The sequence below is a fragment of the Globicephala melas genome, chromosome 15 (genome assembly GCF_963455315.2).
Source record: "Globicephala melas chromosome 15, mGloMel1.2, whole genome shotgun sequence".
Classification (NCBI taxonomy): domain Eukaryota; kingdom Metazoa; phylum Chordata; class Mammalia; order Artiodactyla; family Delphinidae; genus Globicephala; species Globicephala melas.
Window position 1 is genome coordinate 23,308,599 of NC_083328.1, and position 19,008 is coordinate 23,327,606.

At 51.3% G+C, this 19,008-nt stretch overlaps 1 protein-coding gene across 3 annotated transcripts in view; it reads left to right on the forward strand.

Annotated features, from left to right (window-relative positions):
- The first annotated feature begins 245 nt into the window (after positions 1–245).
- Positions 246–19,008, forward strand: part of SYT17 (synaptotagmin 17) — a 104,105-nt gene continuing 85,342 nt past the window's right edge. Inside the window, exons 1-5 of one of the 3 annotated variants that reach the window (XM_030847152.2) lie at positions 246–396; positions 3,985–4,002; positions 4,660–4,808; positions 10,994–11,142; positions 13,914–14,533. In XM_030847152.2, the coding sequence (XP_030703012.1) occupies positions 382–396; positions 3,985–4,002; positions 4,660–4,808; positions 10,994–11,142; positions 13,914–14,533 (951 nt within the window). In that variant the 5' untranslated portion in view covers positions 246–381. Of the gene's footprint in view, positions 397–3,540; positions 3,841–3,979; positions 4,003–4,659; positions 4,809–10,993; positions 11,143–13,913; positions 14,534–19,008 lie in introns of those variants that run through there. The other 2 variants (XM_060285378.1, XM_030847151.2) reach the window with 2 other exon arrangements.

Below are 19,008 nucleotides of genomic sequence, written 5' to 3' on the forward strand. Positions count from 1 at the left end.
CCGCCCGCGCCAGGGTCGCTGCAGTCTCCGTGGTTGCCCCGGGCTCCCTCCCCAGGCGTCCCGGCCTTAATGTAGCCTGGGGAGCGCCTCGGGGGAAGCGCGGGACAGCAAGGGAGGCCGAGGCGGAGGCCCTGGGCGCCCGAGCTCTCCCAACCTGGGAGGCGGCCCCGACTCCGGGAGCCGGAACGCAGGGGAAGGCAAGGACGGGGCGGCCGACGGAGGGGCGGGAGCCGCTCATCAGCCACGCCAGTCACGTCTGGGGCCACCCGGCTGCCTTTTTCTTTCTTTCCCCCTTTGCTTTCTCCCCTCTCTCGGGCTGGCGAGGGCAAAGTGGCCGTGGCGGCGCCATGCCCGGGCCGGAGTGAGTGCGCGCGGGCGAAAATGGCGTACATTCAGGTAGGGCTGAGGCCGGGGGGCCAGGTCCGCGGTGTGGGTGAGGGGTGCCGCGCCCCCTGCGACTGTGAGCGCGCGGGAGGGAGGGCAGACGGCTGCGCTGCCACAAACTTGCCTGGAGAAAAAGGGTGTCTGAGCGCAGGCTACCTGTGCAGCAGTGGGGGGTGCGCCCCAGGAGAAGAGGCTGGGGACCCCCGCACCCCGTGACGAAAGGCCCTAAGCGGACTCTTCACGCGCGCCCTCACCTCCTGGGGAAGGAATGGGGGTGGGGCGGACTTTTCTTCTCCCTTCCCCCACCTCCTCCCTCGTGCACCACTCCCCAGGGGAGGGGCCGCGGGCAGGGCGGCCCGGGGCGCGCCAGCCGCCCGGCCCGCCAGCTGCCGTTGCCTTGGTGACGGCTCCGGCTAATTGGCCGGTGGAGGGAGCCTGTTCCGGCCAGGATGGACAAGGACGTCGTCTTTCCCGGGCACTGGGTGTTGAGCGGTGGGGGACACACCAGAGGCGCGCTGGTGGTGTTGGGGGGCAGCCGATTACTTTGGGCCATTGCATTGGGGTCTGGGAGTTGTGGACCACCATCATCTTGGGGACACCCCCCAAGAATCCTTAGGCTGAAATAATTTACAAGCACCTTCTTTAGGGGGCGGTGAGGGGGCGCTGCTTGACTGAAAGACCTTTCTTCTCGATACATGGGGGGGAAGTGGCGACGGGTCAGCGCCAAGGTCATGCAGTCAGACCCGCTGAGCTGCTTGCTTCTGGGGTTGGCTCCTCAGCCTGGCAGAGAAGCCTCCAGGCTCCCACAGTCAGGGTGCATCCGGGCTCACGTCTCCCCTCGGCTACAGCTGGGGTTGCTGCTGGTCCCCTCGTGCCCCTTTGGCTCACGCATCCCCTCGTCATGTCTTTAGACTTTTCCACCTGCCGGGAACTCTGCTCTGCCACCTAGGCCATAGCCTTCACATCCCTCTCCTTAGGTTCGCTCCATTGGAATCCCTAGGTCATCTTTTCAAGTTCAATGAAGGTCACATTTACTGTTCACCTACTGTGTGGATGTTGTGGGGCGGGGCGCTGGTCGACAGTTGCTCAAGAGACACTTGGCTAATCACCTACTATGTATGGGCAGTGGGGACACAGCTGAGAAAGCAGCAGGTCCCTGCCCCTCAGAATGCACAGTGCAGTGAGAAAGGAACAACGCTTCTGCGGGTCTTAATGACTGCCTTCAAGCACAGAGTAATTAAGGGACCTGCCCAAGGCCATACAGGTGCTTAGGGGTCGTGGTGAGGCCTAAAAGGGGGGCTGGTGGGGATCGGTGGGGGATTTGTTAAGCATCTGGTATGAGGATGGCCCGGTGATGTTGACTTTCCTCCTAGAACAAGGTGTTAAACTTTTTCTGTAAAGGGCTAGATAGCAAATACTTCTTTTTTCTTGGAGGGCTTCATGGTCTGTGTCACAGCCTCTTGACTCTGGCACTAAACAGCCATAGACAGTAGTAAATTAATGGGCATGGCTGTGCCTAAATAAAAGTCTGTGGACACTGAAACTGAATTTCATATACTTGGTATGAGTCAAGAAGTATTAATCTTTAAATTTCTTTTTCAACCAAATAAAAATATACAAACCATTCTTAGCTGGAGGGCCATGGAAAAACAGGCTGCAGGCCGGATTTGGTCTGCTAGCCATAGCTTGCACCCCCTGTTCTAGAATATCTGGGTTCTCCTCCTTCCTCCTTTTTTTCCTGGCTCGAATCAGTTCTCCTCCATTGGGTCAAACACATGAAACCGAGCCTCAAAGACTTGGCATTCGTGGGAGCCTCAGAGCATCTTCCCTTTCCTCTTTCTTCATTTTCCTTGGTTTCTCTTTGCTGCCCTGACAGTCACCTTGCACCTGGGCCTTGAGAAAGCTGCGTGGTTGTACCTCATTGGGGCCCCTGAGGTGGCCTTGCTTCTGCTCATCATGGTTTTAGAAATGGTTCTCTTTGGATCACTACATACCCAAGGAACACTTCCCTGTGAGCCTGGCTTGTTGTGAAGAAGCATCACTGTATCCTTGCACTTGACCGTAAGCATTTTAAAGCACTTTCTCATGTGAGCCCCACGAGGGCATAGCTTTTTCTGCATTGTTCACCTCACCGCTGTATTGGCCAGGACAGTCCCCGGTGCCTAGCAGGTTCCAACTGGACTTGACAAACTGTCTGGTTCTCATAAGCCACAGAAGGGGTTCAGATATTGTGCAGCTGGGCAGGACAAAGCATTTTCATAGTGTCCTAGCTTAGCCCTTCCACTAAAGAGAAGAGGTTAACTGAGGCTCAGAGTGCGCCCCCCCCCCCGCCACCCCTACTTGCCCAAGTCACATGATTGGCCACTGGTGAGGCCAGGACTAGCGCTTCTTCACTCAGTTTCATACCCTTCTCCTCACCCGCCTCGGTGTGGTTAGTGCCCGAGACTTCGTTTCCCAAGCTGCAGTAAATCGCTTATCACTTCAAGGATTTTGAGTTTTTCATGAGCTGCGAACCACCTGTGCTGTTATTCACTTAATTTTTTTTCTATAAATGGACTTGCACTTTATTTTAACTTTAAAAAATAGTATGAAAAGGAAACTTTATGTCATTACCATAATAGAAAACCAGGGTCACGTGATATAAACAGAAGGCAACAGGAAAAATAAACACCATGAGAATAATGCCACATTCTTGGATTCTAGATGGGTAGGCTGTCTCCAAGGCTCTGAGCTGGGGTCTGCTCTCAGTTTAAAAAGGAAGGCGGGGATGGGATTTGCAACTGTTAGAAAAATGTCACATACAATGGTACCAAATTAAGACTTTCTCCTCCTTGCAAGAGAATTGAAAAAGACAGTTAACTTTCTCCCTCTTGACTCAAAGTTCTGAGTTCTGTGGGAGACTCCTCCTAACCTACCTGGTTTACTTGGCCCGTTTGGAAAGCCATTAAGACTCTCTCCCGGAAGGGGGTGGCGGGAGACTCTGCCTTGGGAACCGGAGAGAAGAAACTGGGGTGGAGGTGGGGCTGAAGAAGGGAGGGGCTCCCTCCCTTCTTCCCGAGGACCAGACTATGGCTTTCTTTTCTTTGGCTCCCTCTGTTTGTGGGTGGTCATGTGAAGCTCCCCACCATTGGAGCAGAATTGGAAGGTAGGGCCTCGGGGAGGGCGGGGGAGCCAAGTCACATCCACGCTGTGCCTGCCTGCATGTTAGCTAATCATGTCCTTTTGGGTTGGCTTCATGGCTATTTCTGTATAGGAAGGTTTGCTCCTCTCCTGAAGTGTGGCTGCATTGGATAGCATGACTATCTATCCACCCGCTCTGATTCATAACAGCATACGGTGCAAATCAAATCGAAATGCTAAAGTTTCCCATTTATTCGGTGTTGGTTAGCCGGGAGGCTACCAGCAACCCTGAAGGTAGCAACACCTTGTTAGGAGGTCAGCTCCCTTCCCAGGATGGTAAGTGGAAAGAAGCAGGGCTTTTTTTTTTTTTTTTTTTGGGTTGCTGGAATATTGCTAAACTGGTCTTGTCTCTCTCTCTCTCTCTGTCACCCCCCTCGCCCTCTGCGCCCCTTGGCTTCACGTGGATCTCTAAAAGGGCAGTTGGAACCTTTAAACGAGGTGAGTTAATTCGGCGATTCGTTTGGTCTGGCTTCTGATCAAGAAATGCTTGCTTGTCATTTTGGAGCCTTGTGTGGGGCTGCGGGGATATTGAATATTAAACAGCAACCGGATGTTGATAACGGCATGGTTTCGATCCCCTTCTACGGAAGGGAGATCCCGGTGAAAAGACACTAGTTGATGAGATAAGTTTTCCTTCCCACCCCCTACTTATTGCCATTTGATTATCTCTGTTTACTCTCATGTCATGAGATGATTTTTTTTAAATATTTTTGCTTTGCTTTCAAGAAGACAAAGTAATATTCATTGTGTTTTGAGAACATATTGCATAGCCCTCACGATGTTGAATAAACCATCCCCATGTCAAGAAAGACGTTCACATAAACTGCAAAAGAAAATAACCTGCAAATATTGTGCTCGCTATTAATGGCTCGAGCGGGTTGGTGTTTGCCACATCTTTGTGCCTGCAGTTGGTAAATAGAAATGGAAAACATTTTGTTCTAAGTGATCAGTGGCGGAGGCAGACCTCCTGAATGTCGTTATTTCTCATCAGGGATCAGCTGCTTGTAATTTTGGGTGTTTTTCCTCTTTTTCCTCCCCACCCTTTCCACCTCCCCTCTACCCCTCTTCACTCCCCACCTCCCCCAATGGCCTCAGGGTTTTCTTTCTAGAATCTCCGATCTGCTGCTCTGCAGATGGACTTGCCGGCACTGCTGTCAGAAGTGCTATGAATCCAGCTGTTGCCAGTCGAGTGAGGATGAAGTTGAAATTCTGGGACCTTTCCCTGCCCAGACTCCTCCCTGGCTGTAAGTAAAACTGCTCCGAACTTCCTGGAAGGCAATCTTAAGACCTTTCTTTCCTCCGTTTCTGCGAGGGGGTTTGGGGCCCGGGAAGGAGGATTTGGGGTGTGAAAGTGGGAAAGGCTGAGTTTCCATCGACCTCTTAGCTGCTGATGGGATGTGCTCTGTGCCTCGCTGCGTTCGGCAGGCTGGCGAGACCAGCTGGGGGTGGGGCTTCAGTGTAGCTGGTTTCACATCGGGCCTTCTGAGATACGAACTGTGTAACGCTAAGCATGTGGGCACGTTTAATCACACTGAGTGTCGTTCCAAGCAGAAAAAGAGATCTGTGAGCATCTATATTCTTCAAGGGATGTCCACATTCTAAAGGTTTCAATCCAAGTCAGTACGACAAACTGTCCTAGCACCTGGCCCGTGCCTGGCTCATGCTAGATGCTCAAGGAGTATTTGGTGTGGACAGCATGAACAAACAAGTGCCTCTCTGCTGGTTTGAGCAGGAACTTCAGAAACAGGGGAGCAGAAAAGCACCTCCAGTCGCCATCGTGTCCTCCTTCGCTGTTTATGTTCTCTCTGGCGTCTTTCGTTTTATTTCCAATTCGTTTTCCTCCCGCGCCCGCATACAACATCTCCATCTGCCAGTCGCTCGGATATTTTGGGAACGCAGTTTTGAAGCTTCTCAGCCACGTGTCTGGTCCACCTCTCTGTGGCTGGGAGAGGAATGTGGCCGGAGAGTCTGGGTTGAGTCTAGAGGGCCAGGGCCTGGGAATCACCAGGTGCCACTTCTCATGATACAGAGGGGAGGCTCAGAGAGTTGGGAAGACAGTGTGAGGGCCCACAGCTGCAGCCTCAGTGGGGATCCAGTGCTGTCTCAGCTAAACCCTTGGGCTAAGATTCCAGAAGCCTCTGGCGCCCCATCTTTCCCTCCAAGTTGGGGGTCATGCCTCAGTCCTCTTATTTTCTTAGAAGCAAGTATCAGATATTTCCATAGCCAAATGGCTCTGTGTCAGGCTCTGTGAGTTCAAATCCTGTTTCTCCTACTTTTTTCTAGTTCTGTTCCCTTGGACAAGTTGCTTGATCGCTCTGTGCCTTGATTTCCCATCTGTCAAATGGGGATGATAAAAAGAATAGTATTTATCTTATAGGGTGGTTGTGGTGATTGCATGAATTAGTGTATGCAAAAGTACCTCAGGCTGCTTGATACCTTGTTGGTAATCATAGACGTTAAGTGATTCTTTTTACCCTATTCTGGGTTTCCCCATCTGTAAAGTAAGAAAAGTAATAGAACTTACTTTATAGGGTCGCTGTTAGGCGTCATGAGATATGCACGTAACGTGCTGAGCACAGTAGTAAGTATTCATCTCTGTTATTATTAGGTATAGATCAAGATTCTTTCAACTGATAAAGATAATGTTAAGGAACCTCCCATTACTCACAGGTTGTAGCCTGGATCCTGCAGGTGTGCACAGAGTTGAGATGTTTGGTGAAACCAACTCGTTAATCAAGGGATCATCCCCATTTTCCAGTGACGGAGGTTGGCTCAGCCCATCTGGCGTCTTTAAAGCCATGCTCAGAAGAACTCCAGCTCTGCTGTGCCAGGGCTGTCTTGTTCATTCCAAAAAATGGCTATTGACCAGCTGACTAACCTGCAGGCAGAAAGTGAGTCCTGAAAGTGGCAGTCATGCCCTTGAAAAGTTAATCTCAGTTTCTTCGGTAGTTTTTCTCTTGAGGTTGCCCTACAAGGCTAGATAGAGTCCTGTTCCCATGCTCAGGGGATTTAAACTCTAGTGTAGGAGGTACAGCAGGTATATAAGTTCAGTTTGTGTATTCACACCCTGCACGCCCGTATGACGGTCTTGCATAGAGTTTTGTTATGGAAAAATCCTGGGAGAATGACTGCAGGCATAGCTGGATCCAGGGGCTCAAATGATGTCATGGGCGTGCATGTACGCGCTCTCACTCTCTTTCTTTACGTTTCTTCTGTTTTGGCCTCATCCTTTTTTTTTTTTTTTTTTTGCGGTACGCGGGCCTCTCACTGTTGTGGCCTCTCCCGTTGCGGAGCACAGGCTCCGATGCGCAGGCTCAGCGGTCATGGCTGACGGGCCCAGCCGCTATGCGGCATGTGGGATCCTCCCGGACCGGGGCACGAACCCGTGTCCCCTGCATCGGCAGGCGGACTCTCAACCACTGCGCCACCAGGGAAGCCCTGGCCTCATTCTTAAGCTTTGTTTTTTCTCTGCCTCATTTTTAACAGCAACAAATGTATCGGGAAAGGCTCTCATTGCCCTGGCTCGGGTCGTGTGCTAATCACTTGATCCAATCACTTTTGCTTGGAGGAAAAAGTGCTGGGATCATTCCTGGGTTTGCTGACCATGCTGGAACCAGGGAAAGGGTTATTCCACCTGAAACACAAGAAATAATAAGCTAGTCGAACAGGGGTTGGCAAACTTTTCCGGTAAAGGGCTAGATAGTAAATATTTTAGCCTCTTGGGCTTAGTTTCTGTTGCAGCTACTCACTTCTATCCTTGTAGTACAAAAGCAACCATAGACAGTTCATTAGTGAATGGGCATAGCTGTGCTCCAATAACACTTCTACAAAATTAGGCAGTGGATTTGGCCCTGTAGTTTGCAGACCTGGGTAATAAACAATTTGGGTGCTGTGACTGGATCCAGGGTGGACAAACGCCACGAATCGGGGCGATCATAGAAAACGAGCCTGCGAGCTCAGGTCGTGTAGGGTCTCAAATGCCAGATTAAGGAATTTGGATTTTCTTCTGAACCAGAGTAAACCCCTGATAGACATTGAAAATCACAGCCTGGTATCTGTTTGCCCCAGATGCAGAGTGTTCCAGATGCACGGCCACTGAGTTGGAGGATAGTTTTGCTTTGCCCAGGCTGCTGACCCTTTGTACAAGCGGGGGATTTCTTCTGGGGTGGGACCCTCAGGGAAGACACTTGTTTTGGTTATGCCACAAGCAGAGAAGTGGGCTGGAACCTTCCAGCAGAGCCAGCACACCACACAGCTTCAGGAGGTGCCCTTCACGTGGTGGTCATTATGAATGGGACCACCTAGCGTAGTGCAGTGTACAGTCTGAGCAGCTGTACATGACCTTTGTGCTTCCTAAGATGACCCAGGTCTTCCTTGAATCCTGGGCACACTGAGTACATTTTTGACTGTCAAGATCATGCGAAATATTAAGAGAAATCGGTAAAGGGGAGGCCGGTTAAATCCTTCAGGAAGAGAATTTAGTGCTGTGCTTTCCTCAGATTTATTTACCAGGCAGGCAGTTGCATGTTATCAAACAGGCAGAGAGTAGAAATGTCAAGTGTACAGGCCTTGTAGCTGTTGCTACTGTGACATTAGAACCAAGAACCACAGCACGTGCCTCTCTGTGGGGTGGCATGTGGCAGATGAGCTGGCCCTTTGTGTGTGTGATTTGGGGGGACACACCATTAATTGTCACATATGCTTCCATCACGTGGGTCCCCCCAGCTTTCTTGGGCTGGGCTGGGCTGGGCTGGTGAGGGTCAGAAAAACGGTACAATCTGACTGGCTCCTTTTGGGGCAGTGCCAGGAAGACCCTCACTGAAGAGTGAATTAGGTTATTTCTTTGTCCAACAAGCATGTGTTGAGTACCTACTAAGCGCAGGGCTCTTACAGGCCTCCCAGGGGATACCCAGCTCTGTAGCGTGGGGCATGTGATCCGGAGTCTGGTACTGTTGCATTCCACTGGGGTTCTGCCATTTCACAGTGGTGCAGGTCAATTCTCCACCCCTCCCTCCACCCGATTGGGGCCTCCATTTCCCTGTCTGTAAAGGGGGTGGGGGTGGTTCATAACGACTAACTCCTGCATTGATTCAAGGATGAAATGATGGTTCATACAGAGCATTGAGCACAGTGCCTGGCACACAGTAGGTGCTCAGCACCTGGTACTTTTGATCACAGTAAGTACAGATCCCACCGTTAAGATCTGTACCCTGTTATGGGAGGAGTGACAAGGCGTGTGCTCAGATCAGAGTGACACAAGGTAAGTCAGATGAGAACCACTGGAAGGGTGTATTCATTCACCCATTCACTGAAAAAAATAAACCAGAGCGCCCCAGACGTGCCAGGTGCCGTGCTAGGGCAAGGAGGGCAGTGGTGAGTAAGGCAGATACTGCCCCTGCCCGCGTGGAGCTGCGGCTTAGACGCAGAAGATAGGCAGGCAGGCCACACTGAAGAAGAGTTATGTGCTGAAGTGGGAAAAGGAAGGTGCAGGGATAAGGAGTGACGGGGTGGGAGGAGGTGACGGGACAGGGCGGGGCCTCTCTGAGGAGGTGCTGTTGCAGCTGAGATCTGAACAATGAGGAGGAGCAAGGCAGGTGACGGGGGGCAGGAAGAGCATTCCAGGCGGAAGGAACAGAGGGCACGGAGGCTTGATGGTCGCCAAAGGGACAGGGGTGGGCTGGGCATACACTGCTACCGTGTCTGAGAGGACTCAACCAAAGCTTCAGGAAGCAATGGCATTTAAGCTGATCCTTGAAGACTGATGGGACTTCACAGGTGGAGGCAGCGGCCTCAGTGAGGTATGACAGCCGGGAAACAGGCCATGCAGGCGGAGGGGCCCCAGTGGCCGCGTCGCATTTTGGTCCTGCCTTCCTTGGGAGGCGCTGCTGCTTCATTTACAGGAGAGAGAGAAGGATCTAGTACGATCGCATCTCTGTGCCCTCGCCTGCCCCCTTCCATGCCCCACATTCCATCTGCTCCATTCTCCTTTTTTTTTTTTTTTTTTTTTTGCGGTACGCGGGCCTCTCACTGCTGTGGCCTCTCCCGCTGCGGAGCACAGGCTCCGGACGCCCAGGCCCAGCGGCCATGGCTCACAGGCCCAGCCGCTCCACGGCATGTGGGATCTTCCCGGACCGGGGCACGAACCCGCGTCCCCTGCATCGGCAGGCAGACTCCCAACCACTGCGCCACCAGGGAAGCCCCTCCGTTCTCCTTTTACAGACCAGGAGCAGGAGGCAAGCAAGGACTGGGAGTTTCGCCCCGTAACGTGCCCATTCGTCCTGGCTGTGACCCTAGCTTTGGAGGAACATCAGATCAGTCTCGTGTCATGCCCAGGCTGCATCTGCAGACCTTATAGAATTTGAAAGTTGCATTTTTCAAGACTAGTTTCGCCTCAGGTTTAAATGTCAAGTTGGGGGATGCAGTCTTGAAGGTATGGCCGAGGGGCTTGCTGTCAGCAGCATCAGTCTCACGGCCACTTTGCAAGCTGTCTCCCCGCCCCTTCCCCTTCCCAGCGTCCTTAGTAGCTGTGTGAGTATTGGGGGATCTTAAAGCCACCTCTGCTATAATAACATCAATTAAAATGTATTGAGCACTTACCTGCAACATACCAACCACTGTTCTAAGCATTTTATATTGTTAACTCAGTGTTCACAGCAACTGGGTAAGGCAGGTACTATTATTAGTCCCATTTTATAGACGGGGAGACGGAGGCACAGAGAGAGGGAGGGACTTGCCTTGAGCTAGCTCTTAATTACTACCTTGTACCGCCGCCCCCCGAAGTGCTTTCTATTTTTTCAGCATTTCTCATCCTTATTGGGAGCACATTGAGTTGTGGCTGCTGCTAATTCGCAGCTGTTTCTACACATCAAAATGTTGCTCTTAAATCATTGATTCTCAGGGCCATTTTGTAGCCATAGCCTTGCCATTCAAAGAAACTTGGAGTGACATTGTTATAGGATATTTTTTAAAGATCTTATAGACACAGTGACTGTTGAAATAGTGGGACACTTCTTACCAAAAGCCACTCGCAGAAGTTCTGATGCATATAAACGGCCACATTCTCCCTTCCAGACTGAAGACTGACAGGTCTTGTCTTGGTTTAGTCAAAGTGGTACCCTCCGTGTGGCAGCATCCTGAGGAAGTTTCCATACCCCTCCCCCCACCCCAGCCTCAGCTCTGAAATTGTGCAAATTCTTGACGGATTGTTCTAAATTGGGAAATACTCATTTATATCATTTCACATTTTGTACAACAAGCAAGACGTTATTGAGAGTTAACAGCTATTGAGAGTTTATTTCAAATTTGCTTTATTCCAAGTTGCATAACCTGGGTCTGAGAGCAGTTTCGTCATGGGTCTGTCTCCCATGGGACAGAGATGCCAATCCCTGGGGATTCTCTGACAACCACTGAGACCTCTTCTCTCCTACAGGTTGGCCAGCCGGAGCAGTGACAAGGACGGGAACTCTGTCCACACAGCCAGTGAAGTCCCGCTGACCCCACGGACCAACTCCCCAGATCGGAGATGCTCGTCCTCGGACACATCTAAGTCTACATACAGCCTGACCCGGAGGATTTCAAGTAAGCGTCTCTGCCGTGACGGTCAGGGGTCCTGGCTCGAGCAAGCCTTGCTGCTCAGCTGCCACTCAGAGTCTGTGAAGTACACCCCCGCTATCTGGGTCCCCAGGACAAATGGGGAAAGCTGGCATTCCCAGACACTCAGGAGCATCCCCGGGAAAGACGTGAAGGACAGGGTCATCTCTGGGGAGGGGGTGGAGTGGTGTGACAGGCCAGGAGACAAGATGACAGAGATCATGGCAGTGTGACAAAGGAGGGCATCGCACCTGATTTCTTCCAAGTTCAGGGAGAAGCGATCATTTTGATTGATTTTTGTAGTATTGATCACAAGTTTCATTGAATTGGCTCAGTTGATGACATTGTCAGCATATTATCATTTCGGACCCCGAAAGGCAAGTGTTAGTTACCATGTTACGTAGCAGGGCTTGCAAATTCAAGTGGCTTCAGGGGCCAAATGGATTGTGTCAGTGACTGAGTGCAGAGGGTTGGAGAGAGATAAATATCACCCTAATGCAGTGACAAATGGCAGGCGACTCTTGGCCTTGTACTAGGGCAGGGTAGGGATTGGGGCCAGTTAGGAAGCTAATGTCTCATTGAACGGGGCCAGCTACTACTCAGCTCTTGCCATGTGGGATTGTATTGCCTGATCTTTGGAAAGGGAAACTGGCAGTCTGGGTTTTTATATGAAACTTCTTTACTTTTAAACTCAAACAGAATGTATCTCTGGGTTGAATGTGGCCCTCAGGCCACTCAGTTTGTCCATGTATAGCCTGTGTGTTTGACCAGATGGCATGATCTGGGTGGGAAGGAGAAAGCCCAGAGACTCCCAACCTCCTGTCACTCCCCAAATGAGTCTCCTCTGTCTCATTCAGCTGATGTCTGAAATTCACTTAACAGGGAAAAAGCTTAAATTCATGAAACTAATCCACTCAGCTGGAAATGACTGATGTCTGATCTTTCCCGGGACTATGGGGGGAAGAAGAAGGAAGTAAAGTTCAAGGGCTTGAAATAGTGAAACGGAGGGGATGTCGGGCTTCTGTAGCCTCAGTCTTTCCATCTGTAGAATGAGAGGGCTGTCCTGCCCCCCGCGCTGGTCACAGCGGCCACCACCCATGTGGCTGAGCTGAGATGCCCCGCACCTGTTACATACCCAATGGATTTTGAAGCCAGTGTGAAAAAAGAGAATTTATAGTGTCTCACTAAAATGTTTTTACATTGCGTGCATATTGAAATGATTATATTTTGGATATATTGGATATTAAAATTGATTTCACCTGTTTCTTGGTAGTTTTAAAAACTTGTGGCTACTGGAAAATTTTAAGTTACCTCTGTGGCTTGTACATCTGTATCTGGCTCGCATTTATTTTCTCTTGGATGGCGCTAGTCTAGATGATTCCTAAGTCTCGTGCCCAGCTCTATACAGAGATGACTGCATTCACCACACATTTATCAGAGTGCAGCCACGCACCGGCAAAGGCTCGTGACTTTAGCCAGCAAGACAGGCTTTGGGCAATTAACAAGATGCCATGAAAGGACAAATGCCAATCCTATTAATACGAGGCATCTCATAATCAAACTCCTAAGCCCAGAGAGTAGAATATGGTTCCCAGGGGGAGCTGGAACCAGGCAGGTGTTGGTTTCACTTATGCCAGATGAGTAAGTTCTAGAGAGTCACTGTCCAGCAGAGTGCATAAAATTAACAGTACTGTATGGAGTACTTAAAAAAGAGGGTAGCTCTTATGTTCTTACCACACACATAAAATTAAATAAAGAAAGAAAGCAGGAGGAAACTTCTGAAGGTGATGGATACGTTTATGGTATAGGTTGTGGTGACGGTTTCATGGGTGCAAACTTATCTCCAAACTCATCAAGTTGTGTATATTAAATATAGACAGGTTTTTGTATGTCAATCATGCCTCAATTAAGTCCTTTAAAAATGAAAAAAGAATGCCATGAGCTCATTGCTAGAATAGAGGGATGAGCAGAGATTGGAATGATGAACTGGGAGCAGTGAACTCTGCTGCTTGCCGGGGAGAGGTACCCCGTAAGTGACGAGGTGTGAGTGTGATCCTTGAAGATGGGCAGTAGCTACCATTTAGTGCCTCTTAACCATGTGCGTGTTCTGTGCTGAGCCCTCTCTGCATTGCTCAGTGAATCTTCACCACAGCCCCTGAGGTGGGTGCTGTGATGGGCTCCATGTTTCAGATGGGAAAACCGAGTGTGTAAAATGTGCCTGGAGTCACACGGCTCATTACTAGAGATTCACACTCACTGGGAAGTAGCCGGGTTGGAATTTGACCCAGGCACTCTGGCCCCAGAGCCTACTCTGTGAAAGTGGAGGCAGTATAGGGTAATGGTTAGAGCCAGACTCTGGGGCCAGACAGGTGGGGCTTGACTCCTGGCTCCTCCTCTTACTAGTTGTGTGACCTTTGGTGAGTGACTTAAAGTTTCTGTTTCCTCATCTGTAAAGTGGAGATAACAGTCACTGGCTAATACCTTGTGAAGATTAGATAACTGGATATACGCAGCGCAGTTAGGGCAGTGCCTGGCGCTTAGCTGCCGTGATGATGGCGATGGGGATGGCTGTACCGCCAGGCTGCCTCCCATAGAGTAAATAAGAGGATTCCCGGGAGTGGAGAGCGCCTGGCGAAGAGCATCGTGAAGCAGAGCGAACAGGTGTGAGGATCCGGGAAATGTCGTCAGTCTCACAGATCGGCCCAGGTCCGGTCCGGTACTTGGTGTGGTGTTCATTGTTATTTCTGATGGGTGTGTAGGTCTCGATTCCAGACGACCCAGCTCCCCACTCATCGATATTAAACCCATCGAGTTCGGCGTTCTCAGCGCCAAGAAGGAGCCCATCCAGCCCTCGGTGCTCAGACGGACCTATACCCCGGATGACTATTTCAGAAAGTTCGAGCCCCGCCTGTACTCCCTCGGCTCCAACAGCGACGACGTGGACTTTCTGACGGACGCAGAGATCCTGTCCAAGTACCAGTTGGGCATGCTGCACTTCAGCACCCAGTACGACCTGCTGCACAACCACCTGACGGTGCGCGTGATCGAGGCCAGGGACCTGCCACCTCCCATCTCCCACGACGGCGCGCGCCAGGACATGGCGCACTCCAACCCCTACGTCAAGATCTGCCTCCTGCCGGACCAGAAGAACTCCAAGCAGACCGGGGTCAAACGCAAGACCCAGAAGCCCGTGTTCGAGGAGCGTTACACCTTTGAGATCCCCTTCCTGGAGGCGCAGAGGAGGACCCTGCTGCTGACTGTGCTGGACTTTGATAAGTTCTCACGCCACTGTGTCATCGGCAAGGTGGCCGTGCCTTTGTGCGAGGTCGACTTGGTGAAAGGCGGACACTGGTGGAAGGCGCTGATTCCCAGTTCTCAGGTAAGGGATGGGTTGGCAGCGTCTCCTCTTGGGAGCTTTTTAAAAAAATGATTATTTTTATCTCAGTATTTAACTTTTTTTTTTAATTTGCATTTTTAAAACCTCTGGTTTTTAAAATAATTTTTGACTCCCAAGAAGTTGCAAGAACAGTACAGAGAGTCCTGTGTATTCTTCATCCAGCTTCCCCGATGATAAATCTGATACGATCCGAGTGCATTAGCGATACCAGAAAACTGATGTTGGTAACCAAACTACAGACCCTATGCAATTTTCCCATGTGTGTGGGTTCATGTGGCCACCACTGCCCTGGGAGCTGTTTGTCATTGATGCTGGGTTATTTACTAAGGAGAGTGATTGTCCTGGGTATGAAGCTATCAGTCATTTTGACTTTCAGAAATTGATTTGGGAAAAATAAAATGAAGGCTGAAGAACGGGATGATAGGTGGATTTTTTTCAGGCAAATTGTGAGATTAGCTTCCTTCCCTCTTCCAGCCCAGGGAAGAGCAATTGGCTGCTTGGGGAGCCACCCGTGGACCAGGCTGTCTCACCAGTGGGCTTTTAGGGTCCCTCCCTTGGGCATTCTGTGGGCTGGAGGACAGCACTGCCCCCACTGTGGGTGGAAAGATATGAGGGGAGTGTATGGGAAGGAAAAAACCCCACCAGTTGGAGGCTGGTCTAGCCCACCCACGCGGGGACAGTGATCCTGTGTAATGCAGATGGGATTATTTTGCATCGAATACATCAAGGTGCTTCTAAAGCCCAGGTCTACTGGCCAGGGGTTTGATGAGCTAGCATCACATTTGGGGTGCAGGTGTTAAACATGAGGGCTGGAGGGGCTGTTCCACTGTGTGTGTGTGTGTGTGTGTGTGTGTGTGTGTGTGTACACATCTTCAAAGCTATCACTCTCTTAGTTTATATTCCCCAAGAAAAAGAAGACCCTGAGGCAGGGGAAGTCATTTAATTGGGAGGTGACACCAGAGGAAACACCAGGAGGGGGTGGGAAAGTCGCATGAGGGGTGCAGTTATTGAGCCGACCACCACTGTGGGTGACTGGAGCTGAAACCTGCTGGGGGAACTGGGAGCCAGTGTCAGACACACACCTAAGAGCCTTTCCACCTGAGGGGTGAAGGAGCCGGGGTCTTTGTACAGCACCTCCTATCAGCCACTGAATGAGGGCTGGGGGGATGGGGAGGTTCATTTCCTGGTATTTCTGTCCTGTTACACTGGCAGGTACAGAGACTTTTGTTGTTGTTGTTGTTGTTGTTGTTGTTGTTGTTGTTTTGCGGTACGCGGGCCTCTCACCGTTGTGGCCTCTCCTGTTGCGGAGCACAGGCTCTGGACGCGCAGGCTCAGCGGCCATGGCTCACGGGCCCAGCCGCTCCGCGGCATGTGGGACCTTCCCGGAATAGGGCATGAACCCGTGTCCCCTGCATTGGCAGGCGGACTCTCAACCACTGCGCCACCAGGGAAGCCCGGTACAGAGACTTTTGACATCCACAAATGCAAAAAAAAGTACAGGAGCTGGCAGGCTGAAGTGGTCCCGGTCAGGAGAAGTGGGCACGGTGTTGGCAGTGTCTGCTATAATCCCAAATCCTCTTTCCCGTCACACGATCAGGATATATATGGTGCTTTCTGTGTATCCTCCTCGATATTTGCTATCACTCGGTTTTCAACTGTCAAGAAAATTATGTTGAAAGAGGGAGGCCCACCTGACAAAATAAATTCCAGATTTGCCAGCTCCTCCCTTCACGTCAGTGGAAGGCCCCGGAGGTAGAGCGTCCGGACATCCCCATACCTGGCTCTTGTAGGTCTTGGCTGAAAGGTTACCTTGCCTGAAATGGAAAGTCTTCCTGGCCCATCTGCCCTGGTGTGGTTCTCCTGAAAGCTGAGGCCAAGGCAGGGGCCTGGGTGCAGATCGTTAATTTAGGAGGTGATCCCAAGAAGCAGAAGTGAGAGCTGAGGAGGAGACGGGGAAGGAGGGGTCGTCAGAGTCAGTGGTGGTTCTGAAGGTCGCCCTTCTGGCACTGGGACGGGCATGGAGCCCGTCCTAGCACACTGGCCAGGTGGGCTCCCGAAACCTCACTGAAGGGCTAGGGCAGAAAAGAGAAGGAGCCCAAGTGTGCTGGTGTGCACCAGGTGTGCCACCCTCTGCCTGAGCTGAGACCTCGCCCGACAGGACCATGGGAACATTTGTATCAGACGCCAGAGGCAGCCCCCGCCCCGGGCGCTCCCCGCCCGCTTCTCCTGCTCTAGTTTTCTCTGTGGCACTTGTCATCATCCCGTAGATGTACATTTTATGGTCTGTCTCCCCTGCTAGTATGTGAACCCTGGGAGGGCAGTGGCTTTTGTCTATTCGTTCACCGCTCTCTCACCTGCTCCCAGAACGGTGGCTGGCACGTGGTAGTGCTCAACAATATTTATTGAATGAGTGGAGGATGGAGGGAGGAAGGATCCCCAAAGTAAATTTCCTTCTCCTCTCCCTCCCCCCTTCCTCCTTTCCTTCTTCTTCTTCTTCTTTCTCATGTAAAGAAAGGCTCGTGGAAATTGAGGGAAGAATGGACTCACATCTGCCGTCTCAAGCTTGCTCTGGAATTTATACTCTTTGAGTGGGAAGGTCGGTGTCTGCGGTTGGGGTCCCGAGGAGCAGAGCTTGAGATAGCATTTCAGTGTGGATTAGTTTCCTTAGGGCTGCTGTGACAAAGCACCACAAATTGGGTGGTTTAAAACTACAGAAATTTGGGGCTTCCCCGGTGGCGCAGTGGTTGAGAGTCCGCCTGCCGATGCAGGGGACACGGGTTCGTGCCCCGGTCCGGGAAGATCCCACATGCCACGGAGCAGCTGGGCCCGTGAGCCATGGTCGCTGAGCCTGCGCATCCGGAGCCTGTGCTCTGCAATGGGAGAGGCCACAACAGTGAGAGGCCCGCGTACCGCAAAAAAAAAAAAAAAAAAAAAAAAAACTATAGAAATTTATAGTCTCAGAGTTTGGAGGCTTTCAGTCAAAGAGCAAGGTGCTGTCAGAGCCGTGCTTCCTCTGAAACCCAGAGGGGATCCTTCCTTGCCTATTTCTAGCTGCTGGTTGTTGGCAGTCTTGGCTTATAGCTGCCTCACTCTCATCTCTGCCTCCCCCTCACTTAGCCTGCCTTCGCTCTGTGTGTGTCTGTGTCTTTTCTTGTAAGAACATCAGTCATGTTGGATTAGGGGCCCACCCTACTCCAGGATGACCTCATCTTCAATAATCCCATCTGGAACGACCCTATTTCCAAATGAGGTCACATTCTGAGGTACTGAGGGCTAACAGGTCAACACACCTTTGGGGGATACAATTCAATCCAAAATGGGACGCAAGAGAAAACCCTGCAGGGGTGGGTGTGAAGTGGTCTAGGTGAAGGGTGACAGCCAAGCAAGGCTGAGCCTCAGCCTGGTGTGTGGTGGGGAGGGGACTCTGGGTCCTGGATCTCATTGCAGCATTTCCTCCTTCAGACAAGGGAGCCAGCCAGCCCACATTGTCAGTCATTGGCGGGGACCGTACTGGGAAATCCGATTTTCAGCCGGGCAGCCCTGGGCCTTCCTGAAGCCTCTATAGTATGGAATAGTGGTTCTGAACAGGGACAGTTCTGGTCCCAGGACATTGGTCAGTGCTGGGAGACGTTTTGGGTTAGGTGGATGGGAGAGTGCTGCTGGCCTCTGGCGGGTAGAGACTAGAGATGCTGCTGAACGTCCCGCAACGCACAGGATAGACCCTACAACACAGAATGATCTGGCCCAAGATGTCCGTAGTGCTGTGGGGTGAAGGGGAGGATGGAGGTTGGGGGAACGGAGCAGGGTCTGCCATGACAGGCAAGACGGGAGCTGGGCTGTTCCCTGTTGGGCAAGGAGGGTTTTCCAGGGAGAGACAGTTGTCAGGGGTCGGGGTCGGGCCAAGGGGAAGATGATGTGAGGGGTAGATCTCCAGGTAGCTGCTTTGGTTTTCATTCCAAATGTGAAAAAGGAGATAGCGGTTTTGAACAAAAATCCACATGAAGCAAAATAGACCTGCATTGGAGACAGAAAACGAAATCCTCACACAGTGCGCCCAGGAGGTTAGGTTGGCCATCACCGCTGACTTCCATTGGAGGCAGGCGTCTGCCTTCACCAGAGTGCTCCGAAGATGCAGCTGCGTGGGCGGGGGGTGGAAGCAGTTTCTCGTTTTCAGCCTGACTTCGCGGTATGTGGGTCAGAGCGACTCTGAGGGTTTATTAGTTCCACGGTCTCTGCCGTGGAGACCCCGTGGGGGCGTATAGATTGCTGGCTTGTAGGGCCAGCATATAGGCATCTTCTGGCTCACGGCAGAATGTCCCAGTTGTTTTGTGCCTTTGAACATTGTGTCTTTGATCTTGACATTCAGGAAATTAGCAGCTAATGGATCTACTGCAGATTTTTTGGTCACATTGAGAACGCTGGGCCAAAAGATAATGGAAATGAAGACATAGAAATAC